General features: G+C 39.0%; 1 protein-coding gene across 4 annotated transcripts; it reads left to right on the forward strand.

The window, feature by feature from the left end:
* Nucleotides 1-1,458: 1,458 nt before the first annotated feature.
* On the forward strand, nucleotides 1,459-20,319 carry LOC134823306 (galactosylceramide sulfotransferase-like). 4 transcript variants are annotated; one of them, XM_063834726.1, is made up of 7 exons: nucleotides 1,459-1,527; nucleotides 1,977-2,048; nucleotides 9,722-9,870; nucleotides 17,040-17,181; nucleotides 17,482-18,236; nucleotides 18,466-18,579; nucleotides 18,816-19,107. In XM_063834726.1, exons 1-7 carry the CDS (start codon nucleotides 1,517-1,519, stop codon nucleotides 18,968-18,970), a joined length of 1,398 nt encoding a protein of 465 aa, XP_063690796.1. In that variant the 5' UTR covers nucleotides 1,459-1,516; the 3' UTR covers nucleotides 18,971-19,107. The 4 variants fall into 4 exon arrangements, with proteins under 4 accessions (XP_063690796.1, XP_063690799.1, XP_063690797.1 ...); XM_063834729.1 differs by lacking the exons at nucleotides 1,459-1,527; nucleotides 1,977-2,048 and adding an exon at nucleotides 3,280-3,453 and having other exon boundaries at nucleotides 18,816-20,317; XM_063834727.1 differs by lacking the exons at nucleotides 1,459-1,527; nucleotides 1,977-2,048 and adding an exon at nucleotides 6,501-6,761 and having other exon boundaries at nucleotides 18,816-20,319.
* The last annotated feature ends 201 nt before the right edge of the window (nucleotides 20,320-20,520 follow it).

Raw genomic sequence — 20,520 nt, forward strand, 5'->3', positions numbered from 1 at the left:
AGGACATTCCATTATAGGAGTTAAAAACGTATTTCTCTTGTGATAGATTTAGAGCACTGCAGTGATATTTGAAACAGAGGATTTTGTGGACATGACATTATGAGTGGACCAGTTTAAAATTACGGAGTGCGCTACTTGATAGCTAAAATATTTCGCACACTATTTGATAGCAATCGTAGAGTCCAGCAGAAATGTGGATCAGGCAATGGTTAAGACCAGAAGTTGAACATAATGAGAAGTAAATTTTGAGATTAGACTCTTGATCTTGGCTTGAAACTTCAAATCTGGAGTGGACGATTTATAATCAATTCAGTAACAAATTTCAACTCCATTGCGAGTAGAATCGGTGGCAGCGAGCGTGGGGATACACATAAACGAAGGCAAGACCAAGGTTATGACATTGAATATGGAGGATCGATCTAGCGATAAGGGTTAGAAAGGGAAAAGCATGGGATGCCCTACATAGACTGAAGGATATCTGGAAATCCAAACTCTCAAAGAGCCTAAAGATTTGATTGTTCATAGCGGCTTGTGAATCAGTACTGCTCTACGAATCAGAAAGCTGGACACTGACAAAGGCTCAAGAGAAAAGTTGGGACGGGACATACACAAAGATGCTGCGTATGGTGCTGGGTATCTCATGGAAGGACAAGGTCATCAATATAACTAATAACTTTGTATGGTAGCCTACCAAGGCTGTCAAACAAGTTACGAAGCAGGATATTAAAAATGGCAGGACACTGCATCAAACATCCTAAGCTACTTGCCAGTAATTTAGTCTATGCATGGAAGAGCACAGCAGGGCCGACCAAGACAAAGCTACTCAAAGAGGAACTGCGAACCCTGATGCGGGACAGGGATATATGAAGGGGGTTATCTGGCTTAGATCGGACTTAATTCCGACATAGTAGTAGTAGTAGTATTGCGGCTAATCCAACGAGCTTCTATAATCAGATATTAAAAGCCTGTTGCCTTGATCCTTGCTCAAATATTAAGTAATAACGATGTAAATTAACTTAATCACCAGTATTACAATCCATGCCCTCAACTGATTGACAATGTACTACTATGTGTGTTAACTATATAAACCTGCATTAATCTGTAAATAATAGTAATCGAGTGGTCTGGCGGCACTAACTCTGAGTAGGGCGGCACAGTTACTCCGCAAAAATCATCATCTTGATGCTCTACTACGTCACCCTGTATTACAAATCCTACTTTCCCCACTGATTCCGATTCGGGCGAGGCCAGCTCCAGCTCTAACATCTCAACAAAACCGTAAGTTCTCGTATCTTCCATCCCTAAAAGTAATCTCACGGGATTCCCCAGAAAGTAACCTGATTCTCCTGATTAAAGGAACACGTGATCAGAGTTACACTACTAGTTACCATAGTTACACGTGATCAGAGATATAAAGTAATAAGATTGGAGAAAGGTGGTTCTGTGTCCCTTTAGTGAGTTTGTTCCTTTGCAGCCTTTTGTGAGACTGGACTCCTGATATGATGTCACTTCTGTCATGGTTTACAGGTAATGTTCCATGTTATCTGAAATCTGAACCAAGTTATCAAGTATCAAGTTTAAGCGTTTTAATGAGACTGTTTGATTAGATTAGTATTAACTGTATTTCCGACTTAGTTTCTAATTACCTTTTGGTAAGTTGTTGTTAAATTATTCTCTTGAAATTCGGAATTCAAATTATTTAACGTTTGAAATATGTTATCAGTCCGTTATATATATCCCAAAACCTAAGTTCACTAAACGACCTTGAGTCAGAGAGTAAACCATTATTTTATCAGTATTGTCAATTGTGCAGTCGAGAGGTTACTCATTAGCGTTTTTAAAACGATAATCATTCGTTTTGCAAATGAGCATAAACGCGGTTTCTGAAGCTAAATTTCCCGTGGTTGCATAAAAGTTGCTAGTTTTGAAAGGTGGTGCTCATGTTCAGAGTTGGAAGTAATAGAAATATCTCTCAGAAACATTGAACATTTGATAGAGTCTGTAGCTGCTTCCTGGGATCTGCCAGTAAAATCACCACTGCACTACAGGTCAGCAGTAACTGTCAGTTAGTTGTTTAGTTGTTTTCTTGTTCCCATTATACCTCTGTTATACACAGGGTTCTTACAGAGCATGGCATGTTAGAGGCGATTGGGGGAAGGGGAGCACAGTGGGAGGGGGGAGGCCGGGAGGCAGGAAATATTTGCAGTGGCTGTGGCGGGAGTTCTTCAAGTGACCGTGGTAAGATAAAAGCGAATTCCCCAGTATAATTGATTTCTTTTCCACCGACCGTGTCAATATAATACCACAACTCTCTGAAAACAAACCTACATTAGCGCCTAACAAGCCGTGTCTAACCGCTAAACGGGAACTCTCCACGGTAACCTAGCAACCTGACGGTAACCTAGCAACCTGACGGTAACCTAGCAACCTGCCGGTAACCTAGCAACCTGACGGTAACCTAGCAACCTGACGGTAACCTAGCAACCTGACGGTAACCTAGCAACCTGACGGTAACCTAGCAACCTGACGGTAACCTAGCAACCTGACGGTAACCTAGCAACCTGACGGTAACCTAGCAACCTGACGGTAACCTAGCAACCTGACGGTAACCTAGCAACCTGACGGTAACCTAGCAACCTGACGGTAACCTAGCAACCTGACGGTAACCTAGCAACCTGACGGTAACCTAGCAACCTGACGGTAACCTAGCAACCTGACGGTAACCTAGCAACCTGACGGTAACCTAGCAACCTGACGGTAACCTAGCAACCTGACGGTAACCTAGCAACCTGACGGTAACCTAGCAACCTGACGGTAACCTAGCAACCTGACGGTAACCTAGCAACCTGACGGTAACCTAGCAACCTGACGGTAACCTAGCAACCTGACGGTAACCTAGCAACCTGACGGTAACCTAGCAACCTGACGGTAACCCAGCAACCTGACGGTAACCTAGCAACCTAACGCGTATATTGCAAGATATACCCTCCTGCTGCATATTGGCTGTGAATCATGCTGCCAGTTGACAACTGAAAATTGACTGAAACTGAGACAAAGATAAACCACATCCTATATGAGTAGCTGACCTCCAACCACATTTCACACACCCACACGAGATCTAGAGATCGGTAATAGCACAGGTAGGAGACACAGTGAGAGAGCGGGAGAGTGGAGGCCACTAAGGAAGGCCCCCTGCAGCAGCAACCCCACGGCAACTCTGTTTGATCCTGTCTGTTGTGAATATTATTACCGTCAAGCCCACTCCCCCTCTCCTCCTGTACTTCTTGTGTGTACTCTGTAGACTCTGCAGTCTGCTGGCTCGTCTGTCTTTTGTTTCGTAGTGAACTATAGTGAGACGCTGTAACCTAGCAACTTGACGCTGTAACCTAGCAACCTGACGCTGTAATCTAGCAACTTGACGTTGTAACCAATGAGACAGAAACTCAGCAAAATGTGAGTTGTTACTCTTAGGATCATATTATGCAGGTACCACGTAAAGGTATCAAGTTTATTCAAAATGTGGTGTACGAATGAAAATTCAACCTTTCGACAGAATGATAAAATTGGATTTTTCCACCTTCATATGTGTTCTTTACACTTTAGCAAGCATAAAGGTCTTTTGTTTACTGTATACACGCGCTTGTTCCCACTTGTTTTTGATTTAGCTTCTATTTATGGACACCACCAGTAAACTTCTTGCTTTCCCGACCACTCTACACTGGGGACCTAGCGATCTGCTTAAAAGGAAATCAATTTAAACTAATTACAACACTACAAATCTATTACATATATTGACTATTGAGCTATGTAAGTTATTATAACGTCCTGTCTATGACAAAGGCATGTTGCCGAAACGTCTACAAATAATTTGTTTTCAAAACACTGAGTGGAGATTCTCACTTCGTCAACAACATTCATCAAAGGAAATCAATTAGGGTTTAGATTCGTAAGAGCTACATAGAGAAGGTGTTGAAGTTAGCCACGTGACAGTCCAGTGTAGAGTGTTATCACCATCCTTGTATTTCACACCTGAAAAGCTAAAGTAAATTTCAACTCCTCCCCGGAAATAGGTGCATAACTTAATATATAAGTTTATTCATGAGTTAACTTAATATATAAGTTTATTCATGAGCTAACTTAATATATAAGTTTATTCATGAGCTAATTTAATATATAAGTTTATTCATGAGCTAACTTAATATATAAGTTTATTCATGAGCTAACTTAATATATAAGTTTATTCATGAGCTAACTTAATATATAAGTTTATTCATGAGCTAACTTAATATATACCTTATCGGACCTTATTTGGACGGACATTACATGAACGGACACAATTATGAAGGGACATTAATATGAACGCTCGAAGGCATTCAAAACCATCAAAAATCCGAATTTTTTTCAATATTTTTTGATGTTTTTTAAATTTCAGCAAATGATTTTTAAATCCATTTTTTATACAGTAAGTAAGAAAAGCAGTCATTAAGCAGTAAAAATGTTAAAATATGTGTACATGATCAGTGGGTTTTTGTGCATGAAATAGTCCATGCTTAAAGCATCAGTGATTTCTAGCTTTATGGAAACCTTTTTTTTAAATCAAACTAGCCCGGTCCTGCATTTCAGTGTTAACTTTTACAAGCCATTCGGCGTGAAGTGGTTTTATCTTAGACAACTTAAGGTCAACCTTAACATCACGTGGAGCTTTCCTAGCACTGTTTCATTACCGCCCCCGAGTAATATGAACTATAACAACGTCGGACAATGTCCTTGGCAACACGATTTACCGTAATATCTAGAGGCTGGAACAAGTTTGTCATGTTGGCGGGGACTAGTTCATGAACTATGTTGTTGAGTGCCATAATTTCGTTGACTTTTTTCCGCCAAATGACCCTTGAAAACATCATATACTAGTAGTAGTAGTAGTAGAGTTTTCTGTGCCTCCGGCAGACCAAGGAGAACCTTTCCGTCGTTGACTTACGGCACAATAAAGTTCTCAAAGTTGTTATATTCTGGACAAAAAGTTCGAAATGGAAAAATTTTTGAAAAAATTTCGACGGACTTTAACTTGGACGGACATTAATTGAACGGACTTTATTTGAACGGACATTCAGATGGACGCTAGGGCCTCCAGCGTTCAAGTAATGTCCGTCCAAATAAGGTCCGATAAAGTAAGTTTATTCATGAGCTAACTTAATATATAAGTTTATTCATGAGCTAACTTAATATATAAGTTTATTCATGAGCAAGTTATTCAAAGGGAATATGGTGTAAGAAAGTAAATTTAGCTTTTCGAGGGAATGATTAAGACGGATTTTTGAAAAACAAGTGGTTTTGAGGTGAACAGAAGTATTTATCGCCACTCTGCAAGATTTTGTGAGTTAAAATATGTGAAAATGATAAAGTTGGGTTTTAGAAAGACTAGTGGCCACATTTCTCGTTTTCTGGTCAGCATAGCTATTTTTTAATGAAACTGTAAAACTTGAGTGGACTGTGGAGGCGAGAAACAAACTTTTAGCGAACTTTTATTTCGGATGGTTACAAGGTTACGACCACTCATTCCCCCATAAAATTCCATAGAATTATTGTGGTTTAATTCTATTCCTACACGATGTTAACTTGATGTTAGAACACATAATTATATATTCTGGTAGTTAACGTCTGCTTCACCAAAGTTCGTTTGTTTAGATTGAGGAAACTCTAGAACATTTAGAGATTTAGGTAAGTCGTACATGTAAGATGTGAGATGTATATGTACATAATATGCTCATTATTTCATGATTTCATGATTTTATAAAAGTTTGTTAATTTTGTCGTCGCTCTGCTTTACTTGTATCACAACAAGAACTGCAAAAAATTGATTACTTAATATGTGAACGACCGCTTAATAAAAGTTAAACAACATTTTGCAAATACTTTACAATTTACACAATACTAGAAACCATTTCACAATTGTTGGTCATATTATATGTTGAGGATAACAAATATTCCAAAAATAACAATTCTTGCGCATAATGAGTATGATATAAAGATGACTAAACTTAACTGTTTATATAATATAATACGCATGACACGATCACCAGGATTTCATTAGTCACGGGTTTACGTTTATAACGATATTATTATTGGTAATAGTTGCCTTAAATTATGTTGCTATTTCCGCCACAATAACAACAAACTGTCAATTTAAGTAAATCCTATAAATCTTGCCAAGTACATCGTAAATAGTTACAAAATAGTCTGATACACGCCTTTGTCAATTAAAATACCAAATTTAAAGTTTTTTTTTTGTGATAAAAAAAATAAATAATTAGGTACCCACCATTGTGTGTATTTTTTAATATTTTTTTATATATATTTGTATTTCGATCGAGGACCGCCCAAAGTAAAAGTAAGTATTGTGTGTAATAAATAAACAAACAGGTCGTTACTAAAAGTACAATGCTATTATAACACTAGCTAACATTACAAAGACTTTTAACACAATAGGACCCCGTCACCTGACACTTCTACAATAGACTACTGGGGTTTTGTCATCTGGGTCACAGCAACAAGGCCCGCCTTTTCTTTTATCTTCCTCTTGTTGCTTGTGTATATATTGCTTGTGTGAGTTGTTATTTGTGTGTTTGCTAAAGGTAGTGGTAAAGTTAGACTAAGGAGACTAAGGAGACTAAGGAGTCTAGGGAGTTGCAGATTGGGGCCCCCTGGTTCATGCTACCAGGAGTTAGTCACCATGGCAACCATTCGACATTTGGTCAGACGAGGTGGGTTTATTATATTATCACTAATTTCTGCAGAATTTCTTAATTTTATTGAATATAAGGTAGACCTTGTAACTGAGTTTGCTTTAAGAAATATTCAAGGTAGGATTTTAGCTAATAAATCTCAGACTTGCTCAAATTTTGTATAAAATTAGGAAGCAAAGATTTTGTTATCCATAGAAGTCTCAAAATGGCGACGAAATTTTGAAACAGCATATTATGTTTCGTATCTTGCATACCTTATCGGACATTATTGTCACGGATAAGTTTTTCACGGACATAATTATTCACGCTCATGACCGCCCAAAAATGTCAAAAAATTGTGAGAATGTTTGGTGATTTTTTAATAAGTGCTTTACTCTTTTTCTGAACTCTAGAATGTAACTGAGGAGTGATTATATTTGTCCAAGTATACAAACTTACTAATAAACTAATATAGTAATCGGCTACACACATATCTACGCATATGTAGGGACACACACACTAAAATTAATGGAAATAACTACCGAACTTTGTTATTCACAGACCTTAATGCCACAGACATTATTTTCACGGACTAAATTAGTCACGCTCAGGTATTCAGCGTGAAAGTAATGTCCGTGATAATTATGACCGATAAGGTAACTGATTTCAGATTCGTGATATCAAAATAAGACGAATGATAAATCAAAATTCTTTGTGAGTGATTCGAGTTGATTTTAATACAATAAGGCTTTAAAATTATGATACATTTCAGCACTTATCAAACCTTCAAACGGTCTTTATTACTTTATTACGATTTCGTGCAGTTTTGTAGGTAGTTGATAATAGTTGTTAAAAATTTGCGATCATTATTTTAAGTTCGATGTTGGAGCTGGTGCCCGGATGAAACATGAAATTTCCGAGACACAGTTCACTACATTTCCAAATCGGATACCCAAACCCAATTAGGAGAAATATTTAGCATAGTTAAAATCGCATTATCCACATAAATTTGATGGCCAATGTAATCGAGACAAACTGAATTAACCTCCCGTTTGCACCCCTTATTTGCACAGTGATGGTTTGCAGCAGCACATGTATAATGATTTGCTCCCTAGACAGAACCCGCAAATTAGATTCCCACACGATGAATGTACAGAGAAATCCCAGGACAATCCCAAGACTCTCCCCACCACTTTCAACAAACTTCACCTCAGTATGATCAGTCTGATAACAACAATATAATTGAATTACTCTGTAAAACTCTGTAGGATCGTGCCCGCTCCTTCATAAATACTACAATACTTCCTAGTGGAGAGGAGGTGTATCTGGCACTGATATCAGCCGGGCTATCAGTACAGAATTCCCTTTTACCCCCAGTTGTCTTACTGTTTGGTGTGTCTCCGTGTCCTGAACACCACAGACCTGTTATAGTGTGAAGTCGCCGGTTGTACAGTCTGCTGTTTTTCTATGTTTGCTGTGGTTGACTGACTTGGAATTAGACCCTGCTTGCTGTGTGAACAATGTCTATGAAGATAGGTTTCCACGCTCCATCTCTCGACACTGTCAAAGGGTAAATTCACTGAATTATTTATGAAGTCGGATGCATACATAAATAGTTAGGGTGGATTTCCTCCGTTGCGTCGATAGTAGCAACTGGATTACGGTGGAGTGTTATCAAATTGAAGCGTCAAGCATTAACCTCGAATAAAAATTTTGTATTTTTACGACACCAGTTCTAACCACGAACCCCGCCATGCGTGCAATAGTGTTCTGTTTACCTTCGTGTACTGGCAGCACCCCTCCATCGCAAATCCTTCAGACTAATCTGTCATATTCAATCTTTTTAAGTCCGTTCTTCGCTAAAATTTGAGATTTTTCAATACGTTTTTTACACTCAAATTGTGACAAATGAAAGTTGCTAATTTTTGTGCACAGGAACTAAAGCTCTGCATAATGGCTATTTCTATACAGTTTTATCTGTCATGACACCCTAGTAACACCCTAGTAACACTGTAGTAACACCCTAGTAACACCCTAGTAACACTGTAGTAACACATGACATTGTCTAAACAGCCTGTTTGGTCGTGATGATCTCCAGTTTCAGTATGTCCACTAGTCTCCCTACAATGCAGCGCCTAAATAAGTTGCTGGGTAACTGGCCGTGCAGGTTCGTTTATATTGTATCTAGGGTGTTACTAGGGTGTACCCTAGTAACACCCTAGTAACACCCTAGTAACACCCCAGTAACACCCTAGTAACACCCTAGTAACACCCTAGTAACACCCTAGTAACACACTGCAGCGCCTGATTAGTGATTAGGTTGCTGGATAACTTGTTGTGACTTGTGCAGGTTCGTTTATAAACAACAATATAAATATTGTTGCAATATTCCGAGGATAGTTACAAGTAATACCTTTATGAAAATAACTGTCAGTCACTACACTTAAAATATAAAGTGGAGGTATTTCAAAATCCGGAAGTATAAGCACAAACCCGCTTGTTCACTCGTCACTCGTCAACGAGCGGTGAATAATGAATATGTTTACCCAGACCATTCGCTCAGACGGAATCCTAACTAAAATTCCACCCTAACCCCATAACATACACATTACTTTATTTATTTTCTTTCCTCCAAAGCAACTTGAGAATTTTGGAAATTCCTTACCTATTATAAATGATATGCAATATGCAAACCGCCGAGGAAAGATGTATAAATAATCAAAGCCCTTAGGGCATATTTTTATTCATTGCCTGAAATGTTATTCATCGCCTAAAAGAACCATGGTAATACCATGTGGTAACACCATTGTAATATCACGGTAACACCATGGTTATACAACGGTAACGCCCCAGTAACACCCTAGTAACACCATAGTAACACCCTTATTTCAGGATGTAGTAACGCCCTAGTAGTAGTAATACCCTGGTAACACTCTGATAACACCCTGATAAAACCCTGGTAACACCCCAGTAACACTCTAGTAACACCCTTATTTCAGGATGTACGAGCGGTCGTTGAACCAGATCCTACAGGTTTTGCGGAGGATAAAGTGTCTAACATACGGCATGTTCCTGATAACCTTCACAACTCTCGTCCTGTATCTGGTCAGGGATGTTATGACAGTTCATCTCATCTCTCAGCAGGCTTGTGAGTTTCTTTATATTATGTAGTTTGTAATGTTTATAATACTCAGCAGGGTCTGTGTAGTTTGTAATCTTATCTTACTATATATAAAGCGAGACGATATATATATATTTATTTATCCGCACCATTTTACTGACACCACGGCATCAACTTTAACACGGGTTTCCGCAAAAACCGTACAAGATATAAAACTGAAACTTTTTTAACTGATTCAAATGCTTTAATGGCCTTCAAATCAGCATGAAAAAATCGAAAATCGGCCAAGGAATAAGAATTTTATTACCCAAAATTTGGACCCCCAAGTGGTGTCAAAAACGCGAATTAAATAGGTAATAATTATTTTTACTGGGAGACTTTAGGGTAGGAAACTGATCCGGCCACCAAAGAGCCTTGACACCAGTCTTAAAGGTTTGACGGGTTCCTGCTAGTTATATATAAAGCGAGACGATATATATATATTTATCTGTGCCATTTTACTGACACCACGGCATCAACTTTAACGCGAATTTCTTCAAAAACCGTCAAAGATATACAACTGAATCTTTTTTGACTGGGTCAAATGCTTTAATGGCCTCCAAATCAGCATGAAAAAATAAAAAATAGGCCAAGAAATAGGAGTTTTAGAGCCCAAAATTTGGTACCCCAAGTGGTGTCAAAAACGCGAATTAAATAGGTAATAATTGTTTTAGTCTCTTCAGTCTTGACACCATTTTAGGGTTAGACGGGTTCCTGCAAGTGTTTATAATACTCAGCAGGCTCTGTGTAGTTTGTAATGTTTATAATACTCAGCAGGCTCTGTGTAGTTTGCAATGTTTATAATACTCAGCAGGCTCTATGTAGTTTGTAATGTTTATAATACTCAGCAGGCTCTGTGTAGTTTGTAATGTTTATAATACTCAGCAGGCTCTGTGTAGTTTGTAATGTTTATAATACTCAGCAGGCTCTATGTAGTTTGTAATGTTTATAATACTCAGCAGGCTCTATGTATTTGTAATGTTTATAATACTCTGCAGGCTCTATGTAGTTTGTATTTTATACTGCAGTGTTTTTATATATCTGCTTCAACTTTTTTAAAGTTTTAACTTCCTGTTCCATCTAAAAACAAAACTCATTGCTAGTCCGGCAAGTTCACAGAATCACGTACTTACAAAATATGCTTATAGTTATAATTAAATCTAAATCAATAACTGCGATATACTAGGGACTACACGTTTCTGGTATTTTGATCTGATTAGTGTAGAAAATAGTGCCCTCTATTTATAACTACTTGTCGATAAACATACTTATTAATTACCTTAGTTGTATCTTAAACTGTCTGCAAATATTCACGATTATGTAACATTTTTTGGCATGGATATTTGGACAACTCTGAAAATTAGGTTTAATGAAAGAGAGGCTCGAATTAGTGCTGTAGGTGTACCCTGGTAAAACCCTAGTAAAACCCTAGGAACACCCTAGTAACACTGTAGTAACACCCTAGTAACACCCTAGTAAAACCCTAGTAAAACCCTAGGAACACCCTAGTAACACTGTAGTAACACCCTAGTAACACCCTAGTAACACCATACTAACACCATACTAACACCTTAGTAACACCCTAGTAACACCCTAGTGACACCCTAGTAACACCCTATTAACACTGTAGTAACACTGTAGTAACACCCTAGTAACACTGTCGGTGTTAAGACTATTGCCTTATTACAGGGCTAGGGTGCGACTTCAAACTGATTAGATTGTATTACCTGTCTGCACCAGGCGGTGAAGGGCGGAGTTTGGAATCTTATTTGAGTAATTGCTAAGGGAAAGTATCGGCAGCAAAGTACGTATCAGTCGCACCATTTTGTAGAAACAAGATATGATCCAATTACTCAATTATATTATAGGGTACTACATATCATAGGATAGACCATGATATAAATCTAGTTATCGATCCTAATTCCATTGATCATAAAACAACCAATTTGGATTCCTCGTAATTACGCTGAAAGAGTTATAACCTTGAAATTATATTAAATAAAAATGGCAACATAATCCCTCCTTTCGGTAGTGACCTGTAATAATTATAGACTAAAAGTCTGATTGCAGTTAGCCCTTATAATCCATTAACTTGGAGCCAACATTGTTTAAAACTTCAATAAAACAAACAGTCAGAGATTAGCATCTCATCATTATCTTCACATATCCCCCTCCCTAGTAACACCCTAGTAACACCCTAGTAACACCCTTATTTCAGGTGATGACCTGTAATATTATTAGACTAAAAGTCTGATTGCAGTTAGCTCTTACTCTCCTAGAAGCCATCGGCTAAAATCACATCAACTTCTCAAAGGCTAATGGGTTGCAGAAGTCTGCCAGCCATTAAAGCATTAAGCGCTCTCAGATTTTGTAGACCAATGACAAACAAATTGGAGAGTTCAGATCATTAAAAAGGCCCCTTCCAGCCATTGCCACCTGCCACCTAATTTGGCAGGTTTTACATTAAGACTGATAATCAATTTGAAGTCTTAAAATGATTCCTGCAAAATTAACCGAAAACCTGCCTATTTATCGTATTCGTGCAGAGATTTATCTCACGTAATTATTTAATCGAGTTGTTGATTTATAGAAAAGCCTGCAAAATTAACACAAAACCTGCCTCACCTTTCACCTACTCTCGGCAGGTTTGCTCTATTTTGGCAGGTTTTCCGTTAAATATAAAGTCGAATGCTGCAGATTTAACGCAAATCCTGCGTAAGTTGAGATAATTTGAATCAACTTGTGGCGTGATTAAACCTATATTGGCAGGGGTTTTGGATAATTTGAGTGTACAATGTGGAATACTGTAATGATCGTATAACCTTATTACTAGGTAGGGTGTAGGACTGAGACTTGGTTTGTGCAAAGCTACAGAAGTACAGAATGCTACATGCCTACATGGCTCTATAGTTTATACTTTTATACATGCAGTCACTAGTCAGTGGCGAAACGACCGCCCGACACTCCGGCAACCCCTGCTATGCGGAAGGGGATGGGGGGGGGTGCAGCTGCGGCCTCTTAGGTACGTTTCGCCACTGCATATTATCCACTGTTACCAACACGGGGTCTATGATAAGTTTGAGTATAAAAGTACAGGGTGGGCCAAAAGTCAGTGTGCAAACGTTGGCCTTAATAGCTCAGTCACTGAGTGCCTAATTGAAATACTTCCTTCTGGTATGACTTAGTACCACCACTGGTTCGAGGAATTTGTCAACTCGAAAAATATTCGCGTTCATTTTTTTCAAATGGAGGTTCATTTTCACATTTTTTTGATAGTTTGGATAATCGGATCAAGCTAAATGTTATTGAATTGTGTTTGGCCATTCGAATTACGTTTGCCCTGAAAGAATGAGAGTTCTAGCTTCTCAGATGACCGAGATATGAAGCATAACAAGCTTGTTCATTACGTGTGATCAGGTGATTGGTTTACCTAATCACGTGATAAGGTGACCCCGTTAACTACCCCGTTAAACATTATGGGAATTGTTAAGGGTGCCCAATTAAGGTGTCGTGTCACGGTGTCACATAATCACCCAGTCAATTTGTTAACGAGATACACAAAATGCTTGTTAACTTCGTCATTTCTAATCCGTTTTGCCTCATTTTTTCAGATCATATGCAACATTTGATAATCTATCGTCTCTTAAAAAATTAGGCGTTCAGGATTTTCAGAGAAAATAATATAGGTGTTTTAATATTGAATGGGCGTGGTCTAAAATATTCGAATTTTCAAATTTTGACGACGGAATCCTCGAACCAGTAAGTACAGTATGCCATCTGCAAAGCAACAGCTCTCAAATATAAAACTCAGCGGAGGTATAAGACCCAACGTTTGCACACTGACTTTTGGCCCACCCTGTATAAAAACCGATTATTGGAAAATAACTGTTTGCTTAACTTCAGTTCTTAGGTTGCCATTTTTAGATTAGATTGCTATGTTCTTAAGTAGTGAGGACAGCACTTTTTCAGTTGCAGTGCCTCTACCTGTTCATTGTTCACATTGTAAGATTTAGTGAATGAAGTGATTCTGAAAGAATCTTCAATTACAATTAATATAATAGTTCTAAATATGCAGTTATTTTCAGATTATGAGATATTTGATCGGAAATTTGTCACACTTTAAAGTGACACTTAATAAGTTGGACCTTAATCGAAATTCGTATTCACGAATTGGAAATAGCTCGTACTATAATTTATAGGTTGACCTCCCACATATGCTCTAAGTGGGAGGTCAACCTATAACTCAAATTATTGCTATTTACCAATATTAATTGATCACTGATGTGGCACTTTCAGCGGAAAATTAGTAATAGAAAGCGGACAAACCAGTTTTGGTGAAGGATGTATATCTTATACTCTTATAGTAGTTGTACACTGTACAGCAATGCTAAGGTAATGAGGTAATGCTGTAATGGGACTACTGCGGACCCTCTACCGGCCAAACATATTATCTCATTATTGAAGGGTGTAGACTGTAATATAGATGTAAGAACTTGCTAAATTGGGAGGTGACTGTTTTAAAATGATCAGATGCTTGCTTACTAACTTATTAAGAATGAGAGGTGATAGTGATTTACTTTATCTTGACAGGACAGTTAAGTATTTAAGCTTAAGAAACCACGTGGAGCTAAACGGTGCAAGTGATATAATACTTGAAAATTGACCCCCCCCCCCCCCCCCCCCCCCCGACAATTGACCAAACAAATATATTTATTATACTAACCCTAACAGTAACCCGATTGGGCGACATCTGTCCGACAGCGACATCTGTCCGACAGCCGAATTGGGGATTTCGGACAGATTTCGCTGTCGGACAGGAGTCGTTTTTGGCGACATCTGTCCGAATTTCGGATCATATTGTAATTTCGGTTCACATTCGTATTTCACAAACTCACGGGTAATTTCGTGACGTTATTGCTCCCATTGTTCGAATGCTGATTTGATCCATTGAGATCTGATCCATCGATACGTGATTGACTATTTAATGACAGGATTGTGCTAGCCGTACACTAACAAGCTGTCGATCACATCACAGGACACAGCCTACATGGTACATATAGGATAGCAGCCGTATGGAGATCAGTTATCGCAATCCACAATGGCAACCAATCTTCAGTAAACAGACCCAGATCTGCAGCAAACAGACCCGAGAGATCTGGAAACGCTATCCATTCCTGCAAACTAAATCCTCTCTACCGACAACAGTCCAATGATGCTCTGGGACTCTGGATGGGACGAACAGACTCGTCGATCATTCCTTTGGGGGACTCCTAAGAACGAAGATCATATGGTGGACGCGGAGCATTGCGTAGTCAACGCCCAACGGTACCTTCAAATCCGCACCTAATCTCTTCCATCAGCTCTTCACAGTCCACGGACTCTTCCCTGACGGCTGGCACCTCCCCCTCTTCTAAGGACTCATTCCTGGAAAATCGACGACCCTCTACCGCAACATGTTCGAGGAGATAGACACCTGGGCTTCTGAGGCCTTGGGGCTACCAACCACAATACATTCTCATGGACTACGAGCTCGCCATTCACAATGCAGTTGCTTCATGCCTGCCTGCCTAGGTCGAAAATAAACTAGTAGTACACTATGGCTCAGATCATATCTCAAATTGGGAATGTTACGTATTCAAATTAACAGTTCAGATCACGTCTCTAATTGGAAATGTGTTGTATTGAAATCAGATCACAATTTCGGACAAATGTCGTTTTTTCTGGTACCCTGAGTCGGACAGATGTCGCTGTCGGACAGATGTCGCTGACAGGAGTCGTGTTACCCAGTAACCCTAACCCTGACCCTAACCCTGACCCTGACCCTGACCCTGACCCTGACCCTGACCCTGACCCTAACCCTAACCCTGACCCTAACCCTGACCCTAACCCTGACCCTAACCCTGACCCTAACCCTGACCCTAACCCTGACCCTAACCCTGACCCTAACCCTGACCCTAACCCTTACCCTAACCCTGAATTGACCCCAGTGTAATTACATGGGGGGTCAATTGTCGGGGGTAGATTGCATCAGGGGGTCATTTGTCGGAGGGGGGGGGGGGGGGGGGGGAGGGGGTCAATTGTTGCGGTACCGTACTATATAAGTATATAGCGTACTATACCTCTCATTTGGAGATTCAGTGCCATGGTTGTCAGCTTTTTATCAACTCCGGCCAATTTCTTGACTGCGCTAATCAACTCGGTTTTATTGACTTTTAGTTTTGGTGCCAAATTAGCAAAATTCCAAATAACTTAAGAACTTAAAAGAAAGATAAAAGAAACCTGCCAATTTATAAATTTAACGCTGCCATAATAAGATTATAGCATTATAATCTATTTGGCATGGATTGATAATTTTATAACAAATCCTGCAAAGTTAATGGAAAACCTGCCGATTTAACTTTATCACTGCCGTAATCTATCCGGCAAGGATTGATAATTTTATAAAAAATCCTGCCAAGTTAATGGAAAACCTGCCGATTTAACTTTATCACTGCCGTAATCCATCCGGAAAGGATTAATAATTTTATAGCAAATCCTGCCAAGTTAATAGAAAACCTGCCAAATAACAAATACCTGCGCTGTTGATGCAGGATCACTAGTTAATTAGGCAGGTTTTGACATAAAAAATTAAGAGAAAACCTGCGGATTTAGTGTAATATACTGCTGATCTTGACAGGATAAATTAGATTACTAGGCAGGAGTGGTAATTTCGCAGTCTTCGCTATTAACTGGGCAGGTTTTAGGTTAAATTCGCAGTGGCAATGGCTGGAAGGGGCCTTTAAAACATTTGGGCCCGCCTCTAACACGAACACAGTATGAAGACGATCCCAAGAGATCATTTTCAAGGATCAGAAATATATGGCAATTAGTCGGCAAATTATCTGGCTGAACCCCCAGGACGGACAAGGTGACCATGTTACTAGAGTGTTCCTAGGGTGTTGTCATACCCCATAGAGGGGGACAAGCATACAATCTTTAGATAATGAGTCAAGTCTGCAGTATGCATCTTAGACTCTTAGACAACTGTCTGTCATTATCGCCTATAACAGCTGGGGACAACTGTCTGTCATCATATTCATCGCCTATAATAGCTGGGGACAACTGTATGTCCTCATCGTCTATAGCTGGGGACAACTCTATAACTAGGACTATTTCAGCATTTCCGGTGACTAGAAGACACCCTGGCTTTGCTGCCTCGATACAGATGGAGTTCCGTCAAGAGTGCTCCCCTCAGCAGAACATTATCTTCACTAAAACCCACAAAACAGGCAGTAGCACCATCACCAACATACTTCTCAGGTAACTAGAGTAACTATGGTAACTAGAGTAACTATGGTAACTAGAGTAACTATGGTAACTACAGTAACTATGGTAACTACAGTAACTATGGTAACTGCAGTACGTCGTATTGTATTTATTCGACGCATTTCAAAACTTGAAATTTTAGTGATCACGTATTAAAGCTTTCAAAATTCGGCCGAATCTTAAGTGCCATTAACTTGGAGCCGAAAATGTTTAGAACTTCGATAAAACATACTGCCAGAGATTAGCATCTCATCATTGTAACACCCTAGTAAAGTAGTAACACCCTTTTTTCAGATACGGGGAAGGTAACAACAGGACCCAGCTACTGTACAAGTACCCCTCCAGTACGGAGTTCAAGAAACTGGTCCCTGAACGACTTCTTACCGGTCGCTCTACGGCCAACATCTTCGCGCAGCATGCCAATTTCGACCAGGGTTTCCTCAAACGTCACATCTATAACACCTCTAAAACTTTTACCATCCTACGCTCCCCTGTTTCACAGTTCCTATCAGCGTTCAGCTTCTTCGAGAAGACCCGGCTGTATCCAGCAGATACCTTCGAGGAGAGCATCAAACTCTTCTTCAAGAGTCACGGTCACGACAAGTACCTCACTGATTCCTGGTTCTGTAAAAACTGTGGAATGTTGGTGAACGCCAACAGCATGGACATGGGGTTCAACACAGAGGGCTACGTCACAACAGAGAACCAGGAAAAGTACATGTCTGACTTTCTGGAGGAAGCCTCGCGCACGTGGGATTTAGTGCTGATAACCGAGTACTTTGATCTGTCACTAGTTCTGCTGAAGAGACGGTTCTGTCTTCAGTTTGAGGATATCTTGTATCTGAGATCTCTGGAGAGGATAAAGAAAGAGACAGTAGAGGAGCCCTACACGCTTGCTAAGATTGCAGAGATGCAGAAGTTGGATATAGCGCTCTATGACTATTTCAACGCTACATTTTGGCGGGAAGTGGAAAAAGAGGAGGGAATTTTTGAGGAGTTGGCTATTTTCCAAAAACTGAATAAACAAGTTCAGTCCTTTTGTGTTCAAGGTAAGACGAGCTGGATTTCCTCTGCACGATCTTAGTCAAAGTTTTAAAGTTTTCATTTATGTAAACGTAACGTGTAGATTCTGCAAACAAATTGGAAACTTGAGCAGGTTGAATATTTAAAGATCCTCGCCAGGGTTTGGATTTTTCCGGAATTTGCTTAGCAAACTTTTGAATGATTAATTTAAAAGTTTAAAACTAACTTACTCTTTAAAAGAAACTCGTGCCACAGGTTCTAGAGTTGGATACCAGGGAACGTACGCTAATGTCCTCTCCCCGAAAGGGAAGGAGAACTTCCAGTGTGTTGCTATGAACACTAGATGTCTAAACTTCATCAGATTACTAGGTTAGTCGGCGGAGCAATGATTTTTATTAAACTCGTTTGTAAAACTACTTTGGTATTCTACTTCGATATCAAAAACGTATTGCAATTGTGTTGCAGCTTGACAAGCTTTGATTCTTTTTTTTTCTTTTTTTTTCAATGAGTCATCAATACTCTAAAACCGAACGATTCAATAAAATCAATTTTAAAACGTCAACCGAAACAATTATCGTTTTTATTCATTTTCCATTCCATGACAGAAGCAAGAGATGATATTGCGGTTAAAGATGAAGATATGGAGGAGATTTCACTTAAGTACACTGATCCTGACAGTTTAAATCTAGATCAAGTTACACATATGGACAGAAATGATAACGTCATTGATTTAGCTTACAAAAATAGATTTAGGTTTTGATTCTTGTAGACAATTTTAGGTTTATCTTTAGTTATAATATTGATTCTTAAATGGGTAGAATTTTTTAATGAAAATCTTCTCGTTGATCGAGAAGTTGAATATAGATTATAGGAGTTTTATATAAATGCATAATTCGTGAATTATTAGCATTTTAATGAATAATAATCTCAACACTTATTTTACTTCGGACATTCCAACAGCCACATTGTTACACAAGTGTGTAACCAGCCAATTACAGGAAGCCGAAGGATTCAATTATACATTAGGCCAGTGACGGTTAAGGTAGTGTGTACCATACTTTCTTCGCCCGAGACTTTGCTGCAATGGGCAGCTCCTCATTTAACCCTCACACCCGATTTCTCGAGTATTTGGCTGAGTGGACCGGGGGGCTGCATAGACCACTCAGGATCTTTAGCTGAGCGTCGACGACGCTCACCCCACGGCTAGTGACAGAGTCGGGAATCGAACCTGGTACCTCAAGCAATACCAGGCGGATTAACCAACTGAGCCACTAAGCCGTGAAAAGCCACTAAGCCGTGTGAGCCACTAAGCCGTGAAAGATAATATGAAAATATTCAGTAAGCGTATCAGACTTGCTAAACTGAATGTTTAACGACTCAGTTTATTTAAATATTCAGTTTAATGGCTGCTACAGAGGTAAGTAAGAAACGAAAGTATTGTTTTCATTTGTAAACTTAGTATCACCACAGAAGGGTAACGGCAGAAGGTTTTGCGGGTTAACTTATTTTTAAAAGAATCTCTTTGTAACATGATAACTTTAAATCTTAATATAATTAGTATTCGAAATATCTATACACGGTGGTTCTTTTAGAATAAAATCACAGGGAAATCCTGTGGTTTTCAGGTCCATCTTAATTGAATTTCGGTTGAAAGTTTGGGAATCGAGTTGAATCAAAACCGCAACAAAAGCTGAGGTGACTACAGTAACTATGGTAACTGCAGTAACTATGGTAACTGCAGTAACTATGGTAACTGCAGTAACTATGGTAACTGCAGTAACTATGGTAACTACAATAACTATGGTAACTGCAGTAACTATGGCACCACAAAAGGTGAGCGTTGGACAGGGCGTTCTGATTAATGAAATATGTTTTTAAAGTTTTTGTCTGGGTTAGTGTCTGTTGAAGAAAAATGAGTGACAGATTCGCTGGATAATGTTTGATTACTAATATCTGTCTTTATAGCAAGAAGATCACAGTATTTCATGCTGTTTTTAAATTTCTGTCTAAAGTTTAACCTAGTGTTAACTAGGACTTAAGTGTGAAGGAGAACTCCGTTTTTAAATTATTGAGATATTGAATGATTCGATATTTTGTCCTAAAATTCAGAACAGCGTTTTATGTCTCAGTCTGAAATGCAGTCTTTCGGCAATAATATTTGTATCAACCACATCATCACGGACCATCATTACATTTCAATGAGTAAATCGACAGAAAAGTTAGCAAAAAGGAGGAAGCTACTAAAATAAATTGTCTGTTTCCGAAAAATCAACATCACCCACTGTTCCACAACCTCCTATATTCTCACGC

The sequence above is a fragment of the Bolinopsis microptera genome, chromosome 11, assembly GCF_026151205.1.
Source record: "Bolinopsis microptera isolate Bmic1 chromosome 11, MBARI_Bmic_1.0, whole genome shotgun sequence".
NCBI classification, from domain to species: Eukaryota; Metazoa; Ctenophora; class Tentaculata; order Lobata; family Bolinopsidae; genus Bolinopsis; species Bolinopsis microptera.